This window comes from Tiliqua scincoides, chromosome 3 (assembly GCF_035046505.1).
Source record: "Tiliqua scincoides isolate rTilSci1 chromosome 3, rTilSci1.hap2, whole genome shotgun sequence".
In the NCBI taxonomy this organism is placed as follows: Eukaryota; Metazoa; Chordata; class Lepidosauria; order Squamata; family Scincidae; genus Tiliqua; species Tiliqua scincoides.
The window spans coordinates 177,721,326-177,734,988 of NC_089823.1; the positions used below are offsets into that span (position 1 = coordinate 177,721,326).

The 13,663-nt window shown below is 44.3% G+C and overlaps 1 protein-coding gene across 4 annotated transcripts in view; it reads left to right on the top strand.

The window, feature by feature from the left end:
• Window positions 1-3,091: 3,091 nt before the first annotated feature.
• Window positions 3,092-13,663, top strand: part of RAB11FIP2 (RAB11 family interacting protein 2) — a 55,457-nt gene continuing 44,885 nt past the window's right edge. For all 4 annotated transcript variants that reach the window (XM_066622133.1, XM_066622132.1, XM_066622131.1 and 1 more), the window contains exon 1: window positions 3,092-3,965. In XM_066622133.1, coding sequence (XP_066478230.1) covers window positions 3,616-3,965 — 350 coding nt within the window. In that variant the 5' untranslated portion in view covers window positions 3,092-3,615. The remainder of the gene's footprint in view (window positions 3,966-13,663) is intronic.

The following is a 13,663-nucleotide window of genomic DNA, read 5'->3' on the forward strand; positions in this document are numbered from 1 at the left end:
TGGATGTCCACCCACGCTCCTCAGCATCATCAGATCCTTTCACAAGGACATGAAGGGCACTGTTGTCTTTGATGGCTCCACATCAGACCCCTTCGACATCCAAAGCGGCGTGAAGCAGGGCTGTGTTCTTGCACCAACCTTGTTTGGGATCTTCTTCGCTGTCCTGCTGAAGCAGGCCTTTGGAACTACAACAGAAGGCATCTATCTCCGGACCAGATCAGATGGAAAGCTCTTCAACCTCTCCAGACTGAGAGCAAAGTCCAAAGTCCAGCTAAAATGTCTGCGTGACTTCCTCTTTGCCGACGATGCAGCTATCACTACCCACTCTGCCAAAGATCTCCAGCAGCTCATGGATCGTTTTAGCAAGGCCTGCCAAGATTTTGGACTGACAATCAGCCTGAAGAAAACACAGGTCATGGTTCAGGATGTGGACTCACCTCCCTGCATTACAATCTCTGCACATGAACTGGAGGTTGTCCATGACTTTGTGTACCTTGGCTCAACGATCTCCGACACTCTTTCTCTCGATACCGAGCTAAACAAATGCATCGGTAAAGCAGCTACCACGTTTTCCAGACTCACAAAGAGAGTCTGGTCCAACAAGAAGCTGACAGAACATACCAAGATCCAGGTCTACAGAGCTTGCGTCCTGAGTACACTTCTGTACTGCAGCGAGTCATGGACTCTTCACTCACAACAGGAGAGGAAACTGAATGCTTTCCACATGTGCTGCCTCCGACGCATTCTCTGCATCACCTGGCAGGACAAAGTTCCAAACAACACAGTCCTGGAACGTGCTGGAATCCCTAGCATGTATGCACTACTGAAACAGAGACGCCTGTGTTGGCTCGGTCATGTTGTGAGAATGGATGATGGCCGGATCCCAAAGGATCTCCTCTATGGAGAACTCGTGCAAGGAAGGCGCCCTACAGGTAGACCACAGCTGCGATACAAGGACATCTGCAAGAGGGATCTGAAGGCCTTAGGAGTGGACCTCAACAAGTGGGAAACCCTGGCCTCTGAGCGGCCCGCTTGAAGGCAGGCTGTGCAACATGGCCTTTCCCAGTTTGAAGAGACACTTGGCCAACAGTCTGAGGCTAAGAGGCAAAGAAGGAAGGCCCATAGCCAGGGAGACAGGCCAGGGACAGACTGCACTTGCTCCCAGTGTGGAAGGGATTGTCACTCCCGAATCGGCCTTTTCAGCCACACTAGACGCTGTTCCAGAACCACCTTTCAGAGCGCGATACCATAGTCTTTCGAGACTGAAGGTTGCCAACTAAACTATATTCCCTTACCGAAGGGCTGCATTGCAGCTGCACCGGTGCTGGAATGTTATAGGATTGGGCCCTAAGGCTGCTGCAATCCTAACCACACTTTCCTGGGAGTAAGCCCCATTTAATATCATGGGACTTACTTCTGAGTAGACAGGCATAGGATTGGGCTGTCAGTCAGCTATTTTCAACCAGTGTGCCGTGAATGGTCCACAGGTGTGCTGCAGGAGTTTGGGGAAGGGCAATTTGTCAGTAGGGCTGTTGGGGATGTGAGTCCCTTTCCAGCAGTGTGGTGTGCCTTGACAATTGTCTAAAAATGGTGGTGTGCCATGAGATGAAAAAGGCTGAAAATCACTACACTAAGCAAAGAGGCATCTTTTAAGTCAGGGTTCTCTTATAATTAGCAGAAGGGGCAACTGGCTGGATTCATCTTACCTCTTTTCCAGTGGCTTTTTGCTAATTGTGTTTAAAACAGTTTGACCTCTGTAGGGACCCTTTTGTAAACTGTTGTTGATGAAAAGCAGTGCAGTATGTCAATATTCTGGATATGTAGGCCTGGGCCAGCGCCCTTACTAGGGAGTCAGAGCCCAAGCCTATGCATGTCTACTCAGAAGTAAGTCCCATCCTAGTCAATGGGGCTTCCTCCCAGGTAAGTGCGGATGGGGTTGCAGGCTCACAGCCCCAGCCTGGGCATGTCTACTCAGAAGCAAGCCTATCATAGTCAATGGGGCTTACTCCCAGGTAAGTGTGGATGGGGTTGCAGGCTCGCAGCCCAAGCCAAGGCATGTCTACTCAGAAGCAAGGCCCATCCTAGTCAATGGGGCTTCTTCCGAGGTAAGAGTGGATGGGGCTGCAGCTCAGCCCACTGGAACTCAGTGGGGTGACGTCGCAACGGAGGCGCAGAGACGGATCGTGCCCACTGGGGAGCCAGTGCCGGGGCGCCTGAGGAAGGGCTGGAGGGAGCTGCTGCCCATCGCAGACACCGCGTGAGCGCAGCCCCTGGCGGGCGGGTGGGCGGGCGAGCAGTCCGCAGATGCCTTCGCCGCGCCGAAGCCCCGCTGGCTTTCGGGGGACACAGCCGCTGCCTCTCCTCCGGCGAGGCCGGTCGCGGGCTCCGTGGCGGCAGGGCCGGGCCGGGCCGGGCAAGCGCGGCGTGAACCCTCCCCTCCGCCCTCTGACCGCCTCACGAAAGAGGCGGCGCCGCGCCTTCGCTCCCACTCAGCAGCGCCGGCTCGGGCAACATGGGGAAGGCGGAAGTGGTCGCCTCGGCGCGGCCGCTCTGCTGACTCTGCCCGGGAGGCGCTGGGCAGCCCCGAGTCCCCTCGCTCGCTCGCTCGGCAGGCCCCGCGGTAGGAGACCGCGCTGGTTCCTCCCCGCTTCCTTTCTCCCTCGGCCGCTCTAGTGAAGGGAGAGGCCTGGCGGAGGAGCCCCCCGGAGCAGGGACGCCCCTTCCCACCCTGAGGTGGCCTGAACTCCCCCCACCCTTTTTCTCACTCCCCCTCTAAGGGGGACACTGGAGCAGGGGGTGGGTTGACTCAGCAGGGACCCCCACCCTGAGGTGGCCTGAACTCCCCCCACCCATTTTCTTAACCCCCTTCCACGGGACCCACTCTAAGCAGGGACCCCCCAACCTGAGGAGGCCTGCTGCCCCCTCCCATTTTCTCACCACCCCTCTAAGGGGGTCCCTGGAGCAGGGGGTGGGTTCCCTTTGCAGGGACACCCCTTCCCACCCTGAGGTGGCCTGAACTCCCTCACTCATTTTGTCACCCTCGCCCCTGGGATGCTGGGTGGGTTACCTCAGTGGGTTACCTCATGCCCCTTCCCACTGTGAGGTGGCTTGAACTCTAGATCCCCTCCACTCAGTCTCACCCCCCCCCCCAAGGTACTCTGTGAGTGGTTGTCTCAAAGGATGTGGGGAAGACTGTGGGTGTTTACCAGAAATCAGGGGCAGCAATTTCTGGTGGTTTCCTTTATGATTTAAAGCTGATAATAATCTCTGCCATTCCTACCCCCCTAGTTTAGTGTGGGGAAATGAAAGTAGAGTCAGAGGCTTGGGGTTGAAAGCATTCTCTTTCTCTCTCTCTTCTGAGCAGAAGGGTAACATTGTAGGTCTGTGGCAGAAAAGTGAAAAAGGGGTTTTTTTGTGGTTAAATTTGAGCAAGATTAAGAAATCTGGCATGCTTTAGGCAGATGGCCAAGGAATAGCTGGGACCCCTGCACTTATATATACACGGGTTCTGCAAGGCTTTTTGGTGAGAGTCATCAGTGTTAAGTGTTTCCTGTAGCCCCAAACTTTTTCAGGCTTTGAGTTTGTTGCTGCCTGAACCCCTTTCCAGCCAAGACTATGTTGGCAGAGCAAGCCCAGAAGTGGTTTCCAACTCATGTGCAGGTCACAGTCGTCCAAGCCAGAAACCTGAAGCCCAAAGGCAAAAGTGGCACCAATGACACATACACTATCATACAACTGGGGAAGGAGAAGTACTCCACCTCGGTGGCAGAGAAGACCCTGGACCCTGTGTGGAAAGAAGAGGCCTCATTTGAGTTACCTGGATTGCTGATGGAAGGGAATCCAGAGAAGTACATCCTCTACCTGATAGTCATGCACAGGTCTCTGGTTGGGCTTGATAAATTTCTGGGACAAGTGGCAATAAATCTGAATGATATCTTTGAGGACAAGCTCAGAAGGAAAACAGAGTAAGTGTTGTTTTAATTGTTGTGTGCCAGAGATTTAAAATGTAACTTTCTTGTCTTGTAAGTTTATGCAAGTTGTCTGAATGTTTTACAGCGCTAGTTTGCAAGCAGGTGCATAATAAATGCTTGTAAGCGTGCATCATTTGTTCTTCTCTGTGGGCTTCTGGCTTGTAGTGAGCTCCAAGTGATGTGTATTTTGTAGGGTTCTGAGAGGTCACATGTAGAGTTCACTCCTGATATGCAGTTGTTTGTATAACTATTGCTTAGTGATATGGGTGATAACTATTACTTAGTGATAACTATTGCTTAGAGTCTGTTGTAGAAGATATTGGGACAAATGCAGAACAAGCTGTATGAGGAATTTCAATTTTAGTGTGGTGGTTGGAACTAATATGTAAAACCTAAATGAAGAATGAACTTCTTTTGGTGTATCCACATAGTTAAAAAAAAATAATTGTGATTCGCTGAATATATTGTGATTCTGAGAATAATAGTCGATTTGAAGAAACCATCAGTCTTTAAAATTTAATAGGTTTAGGTCTGGTGTGTAGGCTTTCTACTCCTTTCCTGTTACAAGGTATCTGATCTTCTGCTTCTCCATAATATGAAATACCTCAGAGTGTATGGCTTGTTGTATGCATCTGCACTGTAATCTTCTATGCACTGTTTCAGGAAATCTATTAATTTCACTACCAGTACAAATTAAACATGTGATCTTATAGCAAGCACAGTATGTTTGTTGTAACTACTTTTGCACCGCACACATCTTCTACTTCACTGGGATGATCTGAAATCTCAGTTTCTGATTTTCCTTGGTTTGGTAACCATGACCCCCAGACTGCAAAGTACAAGCAATGCTCAGAAGTATTACCATTTCAGATGTGTGCACTTATTTTACTAATATTGGAGCCATATATTCAAAAGTCGTTTCTGTCTAGCATCATCCTCATCCAATATTTGAAAGTAATAAAATTCCCTTGTATAGTACAGTAGTGTGTTTAAATTGAGACAACTGCATTCTTATTCGTTGATCTCTGCACAGTATAGTTAATGAAGGACAATGGAATGAAATATTCAAGAATATGTAACATATAATAAAGTAAATGAAAATGATTATGAAAAGTACTTCATTAAGGAAGGTCGTGCTATTTTTGTGAAGTGAAATTGCAACATTTTTCTGATCTATATTGAAAAGAAATGATAAGTAAAGCACCGAGAGTCCCACTTTACAATGTTTTACCTCATTACCATCCCACCTATGAAAAACAGGTATGAATTTCAAAATGGTGTTTGAACTTCAAGTGGAGAATTATGTCTTAAGTGTATTCTAAGTTTCATTTTGATTTTTCAGTGTTCCAGTGAGAGACGGAAAAATTGCATCTTTTTTGGGCCCCTGAAAATAAATGGATAGGTCATCTTGGTGTTTTAAACTGAAACATAGAATTGTGTTCTGAAAATATAGTGCAGACTGAACTTCACTATGTATTCCAGCATCTCAGTATTCAAGGGAGATCTCTTTCTCACACACACACAAACACAAACACACAAAATACCAAAACCTAAAGGCCTCACTGCACTTGGCCAATAAGCTTAGTATTCATGATTTTCAAACTGTGTTTCAGGAATCCCTGGGGTCCTTTAGAAGCTTTTCAAGGGTTCCTAATCAAAAAAAGATTGGTAGTAGTATGCAAGCTTTTAAAAAAGATAACTTGCCTACCACTACTGATCTTCCTCTGCTAAATTTAGCCACAGAAGATTACTATATATTGGTTATGTTGTAATTGCACTCACTGTTCACGTGTTGCAATGTGTGGTGCCTAACAGGCTTTCTCAGTGCCCTGTATGAGTGTTCCTGTTCAAGACATTGGGCTTCTGTGGCAGATGTGCAGGGGCTCCTCAACAGGGGCAGATGTTGCAGGGGCTCAGGAAAACTCCTGTGCAGGGGCAGATGTGCAGGGGCTCAGGAAAATCTATGTGAGAAGAATTCTCTGAAGGTAGAAAACATTACAATTTGTTTTTTTCTCCAGAAGTGTGTTACCACCTTGATATTCACAATTGCATGCTCTGAAATAATTTAATGGCTTAGAGTAATGTTTGAACTATTTTATTTATTTTTCACATTTTTATACCATCCTTCCGCCAAGGAGCTCAGGGTGGTGTACGTAGTTCCTTCTCTACTTTTTTTTTCTCACAACAACTTGGTGAGGTAGGTTAGGCTGAGAGATAGTGACTGGCCCAACATCATCCAGGAAGCTACATGTCTGAGCTGGGATTTAAACCTGAGTCTTCCAAGTCCAGAACCAGTGCATGTTAGCTTATGGTTAACATGCTGACAGATTTTTTTGCCTGCTAATCTCTTAGGAACTACAGATCCAGTCTTCCTATTTTAACTAGCCAAGTTGGTTGTTGCGACCATAACACTTTCAGTTGTGTTTGTCAATGAATGTGAAATTATTGCTAGTTGCTGTATCTGGAACCAAAATATCTTCTACCTCATTTACTGAACAGAAACAATACTTTCCAAACAGTATTTTGTTGTGAAAAAATGTAATCTGTCATCTCCCTAATAGGTTCATTGAAGTCTAGAATGCTGTTTGTTTAATGGCTGCCTTTCTTCATACCCAAAAAGACATCCCAAGTAAAAACCAACAAGGCTACTTACCCTTGTCATGCAACTATTTTGTGACTCCCTCGCTCCCCTTTTTAAATTCTTTCTCTGCATTGGAATACTTGTGTGTTTTGTTCAATGAAAGAAAGGGAGAGAAATTAAAAAAAGTAGTCTCAGAGGAAGGCTATTTGCTTTGGGATAGCCCAGTGGTACTCAAATGTTTCCAGCCAGTGGCTCCCTTGACCCCTGTGGCTGTTGGCCATGACTCCCCATCGTGTTCCTGAGGGCTGGAAGTGACATCATGAAACAGGAAGTGGCCAGAAATATTAACTATATTAATATTAATTATGTTAATCATATCATTAATTAAATTCAGATCTTAAAAATATATTAATACACAGCAATATACATGCTTTATAAATGATCAGCTGCTGATCACTGTTGGAGACAGGATGCTGGAGTAGGTAGATTTTGTCTGGTCCAGGAAGACTCATTTTTTAACTTTGTAAGCATACCAATAGAATTGTTTTTTCAAATGAACTTTGTGAACAACCAGTTTGACCAACATTACACACACACACACACACACACACACACACACCCTATGGACCCCAATCCAACTAGTCATTTCTCCCATTCTCCTTGGATAGGATTGAACCCTTTATTAATTTAATGAAATTAAATTTTTCCAGCAGCTGGTGGGGAAAACAAAAATAGACCATGAAAATATATCAGAGCTGATAAGGGTTTGGTTAGGAAGCTGATTTGTCTCCTATACTAGGAGATGCACCGCTCAAGCCTATGCATGTCCACTCAGAAGTAAGTCCCATTAGAGTCAATGGCTAGGATTGGGCTGGCAATCACTTCATCAATGGCTGATAAGTATTCCTTTCAAATAGCAAGATTCATCACTTTAACATTACAGCCTTTCCTCTTCAGTCAATCAACAAGATTAAGAAATCACTTTAAAAACAGTACCCTTTTTCTGCTCCTGGCCAAGTAAAGTGTGTGCTTGCCTCTCCCCTCCCCCTTTGCCAACTGCATGAAAACAACTTTAAGACCCCTGGGAAGTGTTTTATTTGGGGAGGGGGAGGAAAGCGGGAAGTTTGAAAGGGGAAAGCGGGAGGAAAGGGGAGATTGAAAGGGGTGAGTGGAAGAGGGAGGGGGTTGAAAAGAGAGATTTCACTTTGATGAGAAGCAATCCCAGGCTGGGAACTAGGAACCAACCAGAAAAGGATCAAGGAGGTTTTCTTTCTGATGGTCAGCAAGGGCAAGGATTGCAAAATGACATGCTTGGTACTTGCCGGGTGGGGGTTGGAGTCAAAGAGCTTTGGAAACAACATGCAGCGAACACAGAAAGCGGCAGCCTTGGAGTAGAGAGAGAAGAGGGCGGGGCGGCAGTCACTCTAGGAGGGAGCAGCTGAGGAACTCCCGTTTCTTCTGCTTTAAAAAAAGCGCAGAAGATGGGCTCGTATTCTGCCCAGTGGTGTGACTGTATCGCTGCGAGAGGACATCCTGTGCCTCCCCTTTGGGTTCCTGGCGCCTCCCTAAAGAGCAGCACCTCATAGTTTGAATAACACTGGGATAACCTGTGATCATTTACCATTTTTATATTAGACTTAACATTTATTATTAGTATTTATATACTGCTTTTCAGCAAAAAATAGTTAACAAAGTGGTTCATTTAGAAAAATTAAGTCAAGGTCTACAACCACCAGTGTTTGTAGGCTCAATATGTTTGTCATGCTTTCATGGTGTACCATTGAACAGTTACCTATGTACTATATCCTCTACATCAGTGGTTCTCAAGCTCTTATCACCAGGACCCACTTTTTAGACTGTGAATCCTGAAGCCTCCAATGTATACGTAATTAAGTTTTGTCTACATATTGCTATATGCATGATCTGTAACTACAGTGGACTACTATGATAATACTTCTGCAGTGCTTAGACGTATTGTAATTGTGACATATTTAATGGTTGTGCTTTTAAACATTTATAGTGCACACAAGAGAAAACTATGTGCTAGAATTCTGTGTAGTGGCCAACAATGACACAGCCCAGTGGTTTCTGAAAGCCTCTGCAGTTGATACTTCTCATACATGACTTGGAGACAATGAATAAAAGTGTTGTGTTCATTCATTGAGATCAGACTTCATCCTGTATGAAGCTTCAACACCAGGCTAAAGCCCCCTTGCAAGACTCGTTTCATATGGACAGTTTCAACTCCTTGGTACCTACCTTTAACCCTTATAAACCCTCACTTTATAAGCATCTCAAGCTTTGATACTGAGCTGTGGTCTCTGTGTCTAGCTTCTTTGATATGGTATCTTTGCCTAGCCTATAACTACATGTATCCTCAGTACTTAACTCTTGATTCAAAGAGGCTCAACCTTGATACCAAGGAATAATCTCCATATTGCACTCCCTTGATACGAACAGCCCAAAACCATTGTATCTACCTTGTACCTCTGTATATACATTTCATACAAACCACCCAAGCTTTGATACCAAGCCATACTGAACCTTCATACCACGCTCTTTGGTACAGACAGATTGAATTCAATAAAATACCAAAGCATACTAGTACCTGTTCACGCACAGTAGTGCCTGCCAGGCTACAGAACTCCAGGACAACCTGAGCTGCTTGAATAAAGTTGCTGCAGTAAAGAGGAGCTTGAACAGGGAAATCCTGGCTCAGTGCAGGTTACAGAAGTTGGGGACAACCCAAGTGGCTGGAATGTAAATACTTGTGACTACAGAAATGACGACACTAGAGACCAGCAAGGGCAGGATAGTTCCTCCTGATCGTTCAGGATAACCGGTTATCCAGCACCAATTAGGGCCCAAAGGTCCCAGAATAATGGATGTTTATCATACCTAGCTTTTGTGTCAGTATAGTTGTGCCCCGGTATCCACAGGGGTTCTGTTCCAGAACCCCACATGGATATCTGAATCTGTGGATATCGGGGATGCCCCTTCCCTGGCTTCTAGCTCTGCTCCCCTTACCTGTGGAGGGTCTTCTGAGCCCCATAGAAGCCGCACACAACCACCTGCGGCTTGTGAGCATTTCAGAATGGCTAATTAGGCCAAAAAATGGCCACTTCAGTTCTGTAAAACCGGAAGTGTTTTTTTAATACCTTTAAAGGGCATTAGAAGGATCCGGGAAGTTCAGAGGACCCTCTGGAGGAGAGGACAGCACAGCTCCCCTTGCCTCCCGATGTGGGGCACCCACATCTGTGGTAAACGGAAACTGTGGATATGCCCCACCCTTACCTGTTTTGCTGCTGAGTAGCTTGGTTCGATACCAGCAAGGGTCTCCATACTGAACTTTCTGGATGTGAGGTGAGTTGAGGTGAGGTGCTCTTTAGGTACATAGTTTGCAGGAGGTTTCCCCTAAAAGTGCTATTGAAATTATCAGTATTCAGGCTGATGTGTTGCAGTCAAATAAAACAGTTCCTACCTAACGTTTTGCCTACTGCTATGGTAGGCATTCTCAAAGGATACAGCTACAACAAGTAGCTCTATCCAGTATAATCAATATTCTGATCTTAAAGTTCCAAGTACCTATGGTTCTGCCTTATTTCTTAGTCCAGGATACTTGTACAGTATTTTTGAGCACTGGTAACCAAGAGTAGTTTATACTCAACATCTCCTCTCTCCTGTTCATGTTGTTCCAATGTTTATGGCATCTCTATCAATTTGAGTGAGCGTGATAGTGATTGGTCGTGGAAAATGCCTGTGTTCATTCTGTGCCCCGTCTCAACTACATGTTCTGCAGTGGCCAATTTTTCAACTTGTACTGGCAGTGTCTCTCATGTTCTGCTATCCTTGTGTTTTTATGCCTCATGGTGGTGCCAACGTATACTCGTCCACAACTGCGTGGGACTCAATATACTGGTGCCATAGAGAGAGGATCTTTTGAATCCTTAGCTAATTGCAGACCTTGTTGTACTTTGGTGTTGGGTTTATAAATTGACCTGATGTTTGAGTTCTCCAACAGTCTTCCAGTGCTGAGTATTTATTTCCCCTTTCAAGGTTTCCCGGGGCAGAACACTCAGCAAAGCTGTGGAAGCTTCTGATGTTGTCTCTGTTCGTGCACAGAACTCTGTTACATGTGATTGTTTAGATGGCCCCTCAAAAAGCTGTAGTTTCAGTTAAGAAACAAATCCTTTCTAGAAAAATGCAGTCTAATTTGAGTTACTTAAATGTGAATTAAAAACTGACAGCTATTTTGAGCCATGATCCCATAGTTTTAAAACAAGAATTGGTACCTAACCATCTAATCTTTATTTCTTTTACAATGACTAAATATAAATCTGGTTGATACGGCTTTTTTGCTTTCCGCTGCATTTTCACAGACCTGGAGTATTACAGTATATTGAAAGTGAATTCCTAATGTTGATATAACTTTAACATTGCTTAGTTGTAGGATAAATGAGATCCAAGTATTTGATGAAGTGTCATTATTGGTAATTTTTTAGTTTTTAATATATTTAATAACTTCTTCCTTCCAACACAGCTGTACATATGGTTCTGAGACAGACTTCACAGTCACTTGTGTATTACAAAAAAGATATTTAATATTCTGCACAATGCTGAACCTTGTCAGCAATTCCCCTGTGTGTGTGTTCTTATAAGAAAAAAAATGAAGGCTACCAGTTCTGAGAAAGTCTTCATGGCATGCTACATGCACAGTTCTTTTATTTATTGGGGAGAAGTGTGGGTACCAACCCACTGTAACTATAACAATGTATTAGGCCACAGATGTCTTGTTTCTTGAATATAGCACTTCAATATAGTATAACTATAGAATATAGTTACTAGTGGTTACAAATTTAAAAAGTGTATGCCTTTAAAAATAACCTGAGTGATAAAAGTTTCTTCAGGCAGTGCTGTTGTGAGAGGGCCTCCCCTATCATGTAATTTCATCATTCTGGCACAAGATTTAAGAAACTAAAAACAATGGCTTGGGATATAAATATTTGGGATATAAATAATTATATTTATATAAATATAAAAAACTTGGGATAGAAATATTTTTATTATCATTTTTCCAGAATCTTTTTCCCTTTCATGAGTGTGAAAAATAATTAGAAACAAGTTATTGAAATTGTTAGCTCAGATTTGGAGCAGGTGATGATCTTCAAGGCATCATTGATAGTCCTTGTGTTATTACACCAGAAACACCTCTTGTATTCATGTTGTCTTTTGTTTTTATTAGATGTTGCTGGGCATGGCAATATGTGGTGATATAAGACCTGTTTCACTACTTACAATACTTTCCGGGAAGTAATCTCAACCTGTTTTTAAGTGTTGAGTCTTGTTTCTCTTACCTTCGACATGGAGAAAAATGAGTGAAATTTATGTTTGTTTGCTAGTCTCAGAGAGATTCCATCCCAGTCCTATCCCCCCCTCACTGGTGTAGCTGCACCCAAAAGGAGCACACTGTATCTAGTGGGAAGGGGGATAATTGAGAGGGTATTTAAATTCCCTTCGTAAGCTTCCTGCTCTCAGTGGGTCTTCTCAGTATGTGCCATTGCTGCCTGATCCATTTGCAGCCTTCTGCCCTCCCCATTCCTCCCCCTTTCCAACCCCTTTCCAACCCACTTCGCTCCCTCCCTGCCCGCTCCACAACTGTGGCGTCCACAAACAGGTACAGTGATAAATGGGGAGTGCTAAACTCACTTGTCCCGTATCAGTCTATATTATCATTATTTTTTACTTAACTGAACATGAAGGGCACAACTTCATACATCTTATGGAGGGGGGAATCAAATCAGGTACAGAGGACTAGTGATCCTTCAACCACTGTGCATACAGTGGCATATTCTTTATAATATATTTTCTGTATTAATTATTGGCAATACTCACATCTGAGCTCTCATACATTTTTTTTCCTGTCAGGCTCAGTTGCATCATTTTCCAGTTCATGCATTTGGGTCATTTTCCCACAGAGATATTGGTCTGATTTCAGCTGAGGTACAATGTGTTGCACTATCCCTTTTCTGCAATTCCATCCCTTGCAGTATTCCATGGTGCTTTGTAATAGTGTATTAACTAGAGCTATAAGGCAATCTAGAGACTATATTCAAAACTTCCAGTATTCTTAACCACTTGAAGATAAATTCTGTGATCACCATGCATATTGTTAATACATCAAGACATTGGTATTGTGTACTGCAGCATCTGCCAAGGATATCTCATTTCAGTGGGGTAATGTGCATTGGACTTGCGCGTTGGAATATTGGTCTGTTGCTCTTGGTGTTATATTAATAACATCTTGATTGCTGTTATTTTGTTCATAAGGATAAGCTGCTCATGTTTCCTTGCAAAATGTATAGAGATGGAGGTTGATCTTGTCTTCAAAAACTTGCTATAATGATTCTGGCTGTTATAATCAAATTCATTGTTAACATGCACTTATCTCCTAATAAATAGATCAGTGGCATTTGGGAGTTACACGCCATACTGCATTATTGATAGTTGCAGTTACATACTCCTAAAAGTTGCGTATATGACTACAAGCCCAACAAGTCTGCATGAATGTACAGTGAGCCCGCCATATCTGTGGTCTCAACATCCATGGATTTAACCAACCATGGATAAGAAAATAATGTATTTGGAAAAAAAATTGTCCAACTCTGTTTGCTCTAGTCTTTGCTTTCCCTTTACAGAGTCAGAAGAAATTTTTTTAAACACATATTTTTCTATGGTGGTGACCAACAAGACTCACCTGCTTTCAGATGGGTCAGAGTAGCAGCAGCCATTCTGAGGAGGAGGCGTCGTCGTCGTCAGAGTCCCAATAGGCAGGCAGCCAGGGAGGTGGAGGGTGCTTGCTGATATTGCTGAAGAGGAAGCTGGCCTGGGAGAGGCTCCTGCAGCCACTACTTTCAGTAAAGGGAAAGCAAAGAGCAGGTGAAGGACAGTGGCCAGAGGAGCTTCTTCCTGGCTGACTTCTTCTTAGGCAACATCAGCTAGCAAGGCCAACTGGAGAGCAAAGGGCTGCTTGACCAGGTGGGTGGCGAGCCATGGGCAATGCACTGACTGGTGGCCGCTCCCGAGGCTCCGCATGGCTCACCCCACTGCCTTC